Here is a 1,452-nt window from a genome sequence, read left to right as displayed (position 1 = left end):
TAAAAAGAACTTTCTAACTGGAAAAGTAGCGGCCTACTTGAAAGAGATGTTAGACTCGATTTCGAATGTTCCCGAAAGAAATAGATCGGCTTACACAGAGATCTATCTTGCTAGTCCTCCGTTCAGAGCATCTCATTTTGGTGCAGCGGGGTTTTCTGCTGCAGCAGCCAAGACTTGCAACTCAGTGCATAAAAGTCGATACTAACATCAGTCATCAGTCCTCAGGCCTTTAGAAGCCTGTTGAAACATCACTTTTCCAACAAAGCGAAGGACAACCAGCGCCTTTGAAGATAACTCAATAGAGGCGTATTGCAAATATACAATACAATACAACACAATACAACACAATACAATACAATACCATACAATACCATACAACACAATACAATACCATACAATACAATACAATACAATACAATACATTACAATACCGTACAATACAATACAAACCAATACAATCAACGTCAACATTATTATCATCATCAGTAACAACGTCACTCTAATCATAATCATCTTTATCATCATCATCATCATCATCACCGTCACCATCATCATCACCAACATCATCACCATCATTTTCATCATTATCAAGAACAAAAAGATCATTACCAGGAATGTCTTCGTTGTTTAAATGCATCTCGATGAATTCACGAAGTTTTAATTTTTTATTATAGACCTCAGAACTACTACAGCTAGCACTGCCACTGTTGCTGTAGTTGAAAATATTCCTACTTCTACTACTACTACTACTTCTATTACTGACTTTAAATCTATTGTTGGTAGTATCGCTGTCACTAGTATTACTAAAAATACTATTACTATAACTTTCTATGCTGTTGTTGCAATTGAAAACATCATTATAATTGTTATTATTATTATTATTATTATTATTGTTGTTGTTGTTGTTGTTACTATTATTAATACTATCAGTAAAAATAAAACCATTATCTGTGGTGTCGTTGAAATAAGTTGAATGTTCATAATTCGATTCCAGGTTGGTATCCTCGTCTAATGGAGTATTGCAAAAGGATAGAGTTTGAAGTGTAGACGGGTTAACATTTTGTAAAACATTTTGGCTTGCTATTGAATTTGTGGCTAACATTGTTTCAAGGGTCTCATCTGGTAAGTCATTCATGGAATCTATGTTGTAGAGGTAGTCGAAGTCAATGACATCATTGACGTTGATGTCGTTGTTGTTAGTGACGTCATCTATGTAGTTGTTATTGATGTCATTAATGATGGTGTTGTAGTTGTTGTTGACGTTGTTTTCAACAATTCTGCCCACGTTGATGTTATTTATAATGTTGTTGTTGTTGTCAACAAGCAGAACCAAACACGAGTCCGTATTCATAAAATCGTTGTTGTTGTTGTTGTTGTTGTTGTTGATGATGTAGTAGACGTCGTTGTGGTTGTTGTTGTTACTATTGTTAATGTCATCCATTATTTACAGGG

General features: G+C 34.5%; 1 protein-coding gene across 1 annotated transcript in view; it reads right to left on the bottom strand.

Moving 5' to 3' along the window:
- HELRODRAFT_159805 (hypothetical protein) overlaps positions 1-1,441 on the bottom strand; it is a gene marked incomplete at both ends in the record, with an annotated part of 4,409 nt that extends 2,968 nt beyond the window's left edge. The window contains one exon of the mRNA XM_009011646.1: positions 563-1,441. Coding sequence (XP_009009894.1) covers positions 563-1,441 — 879 coding nt within the window. The remainder of the gene's footprint in view (positions 1-562) is intronic.
- Between the last annotated feature and the right edge of the window lie 11 nt (positions 1,442-1,452).

The sequence above is a fragment of the Helobdella robusta genome (genome assembly GCF_000326865.2).
Source record: "Helobdella robusta unplaced genomic scaffold HELROscaffold_1, whole genome shotgun sequence".
Classification (NCBI taxonomy): domain Eukaryota; kingdom Metazoa; phylum Annelida; class Clitellata; order Rhynchobdellida; family Glossiphoniidae; genus Helobdella; species Helobdella robusta.
The sequence above is the reverse complement of the archived record's forward strand: the minus strand, read 5'-3'. Positions and strand labels throughout refer to the sequence as shown.